The sequence below is a fragment of the Coturnix japonica genome, chromosome 3 (genome assembly GCF_054131305.1).
Source record: "Coturnix japonica strain WE chromosome 3, WE-NBRP24, whole genome shotgun sequence".
NCBI lineage: Eukaryota > Metazoa > Chordata > Aves > Galliformes > Phasianidae > Coturnix > Coturnix japonica.
In genome coordinates, this window is record NC_140665.1 from 44,153,518 (window position 1) to 44,155,446 (window position 1,929).

The window sequence follows — 1,929 nt, forward strand, 5'->3', positions numbered from 1 at the left end:
CATAAATTAAGGAAAATGAGATGGAGATCACAGTGGAAAGCCAAATTTCTCAGCCAAAACTCAGACTTCTCCCTGAAAGCAGCTTGGCTTATATCATAAGGATGGCCTGGAAGAAGGAGGCGTTCAGCTCTGCCCATGTGCCCTACACTTGTTGCTCACACTTGCTCACATTGCTTACAATGCTTTGTGAACAGCACTAGTCCCCACAGATGTAGCAGGTTACATTTGATTCAGGATCATTTCATCTTTGCCCTCATTGCAGTACATGCAACAACAAAAAGCTATTTCTGAGTTCTTCAGACTGATATTATGGCTTGAATGTGACCTCAGGAGTGCATGCACTTGTTCTTACTGCAGCATTTTCAACAGCTTAGATTATAAGGCTTGGAAAAGAGAATGAGGCGTTTATTGCTCAGAAATTCTGAGGTCACCAACTTCAAAAACGCCATTGGTAAACTTGCATACAACCTTAGCCAGACTTTACTTTGACGTTTTCTATTAGAAATCAAAATTTACTTTTATTACAATAAGAGAAAGCTTATTTTAGGGGACAAACCCAACATCCATTTTGTTTGCAGTCTGAATATAACTAAAGTGAAAGTCACCTTATAGGGATTTCTAGGCATTTTACTTCAAAACAGTAATAAATAACTCCTTTTTTGCCTTCACATCACTCCTATTTACAGTGTCTAACCCCCACATTCATACTTGCTTGTGCAGTCAATCGTGGAAACATCTTTAATCACTGGATGGATACAAACATAATTGAAAAAGAAACAAAGCTGGAATAGACACAAGAAAGAAATGGAAAATGCAAAATACAGGGAAAAGGAAGACGAGGCATAAAGCAGTCCGTGAAGAAAAGTCACTCTGGAGTTTCAGAGCCCTTAATCAACTGACTTGTATTTTACTCACAGATCACTCCATTCAAGAAATGCTAACAAAAAATCAAACTCTTTCAGTGCCAGCAGGCTTCTTCCTTTCCCTTCCAGCAGCAAGTGAGCACCAGTCAGTGGGGCTGGGAAGGTGCTGCCATGCTGTTAAACATCTGGACAGCTGAGCTGAAAAATGTAATATATCAGTATTCCCTTTAGAACCAAGAGCTCTTATCAGCAGATTACAGAATCACAGAATGACCCCGGTTGGAAGGGACCTCAAGGATCATGTAGTTCCAACCCCCCTGCCTGGCAGGGCCACCAAACATACACATTTACTAGATCAGGTTGCCCAGGGCCCCGTCCAACCTGGCCTTGAACACCTCCAAGGACGGGGCATCCACAACCTCCCTGGGCAGCCTGTTCCAGGACCTAATCACTCTCCTAGTAAAGAACTTCCCCCAAACATCCAACCTAAATCTTCCCTCTTTTAACTTAAAACCATTTCCCCGTGTCCTGCTATTGTTGATTACCACACAACACGTTAGAAACAGACAGCAGATTTTATTTCCCATTAAAAAAAAACCACAAAGAGCGAACAGCCGTGCAACTGAGCGAAACGAAAGTGTCCAAGAGAGGGCGTTACACAGAGCTTCCTTCTCCCTGCAGCTCCCTTCGGCGGACACCGAGGATCGGGGCGGCTCCCACCATGTCCCCGCGGTGTGTGGAGTCACAGCCAGCCCGGAGCCGGTGTGTAGGGCAACGGGTTAGGATTCGTCGGGCTTGTCGGCGGGCGGCCCGCACGGCTGCAGCATCTTCTCCATCAGGTTGAAGCGGACGCGAGCCTTGCTCTCATTCTCGGCGATGGCGAAGTAGTTGAGCAGGTCGAAGTGGCCCATGTAGGAGCAGTACGAGTCGCGGTGCTGGTTGACCAGCCACTCCCACTTGGTGGTATCGGCGTGGCCCGTCCCGATGTACTTGGACTGGAGATGCTCCAACTGGCTGTGGATGGTGTAGCGGTCCGTCATGGCGCTGCCCCTGCAAGTCAAATGGC

General features: G+C 46.7%; 1 protein-coding gene across 1 annotated transcript; it reads right to left on the reverse strand.

Annotated features, from left to right (window-relative positions):
* Positions 1–1,419: 1,419 nt before the first annotated feature.
* On the reverse strand, positions 1,420–1,929 carry SF3B5 (splicing factor 3b subunit 5). Its single transcript, XM_015858076.3, has one exon. It carries the CDS (start codon positions 1,901–1,903, stop codon positions 1,643–1,645), a length of 261 nt encoding a protein of 86 aa, XP_015713562.1. The 5' UTR covers positions 1,904–1,929; the 3' UTR covers positions 1,420–1,642.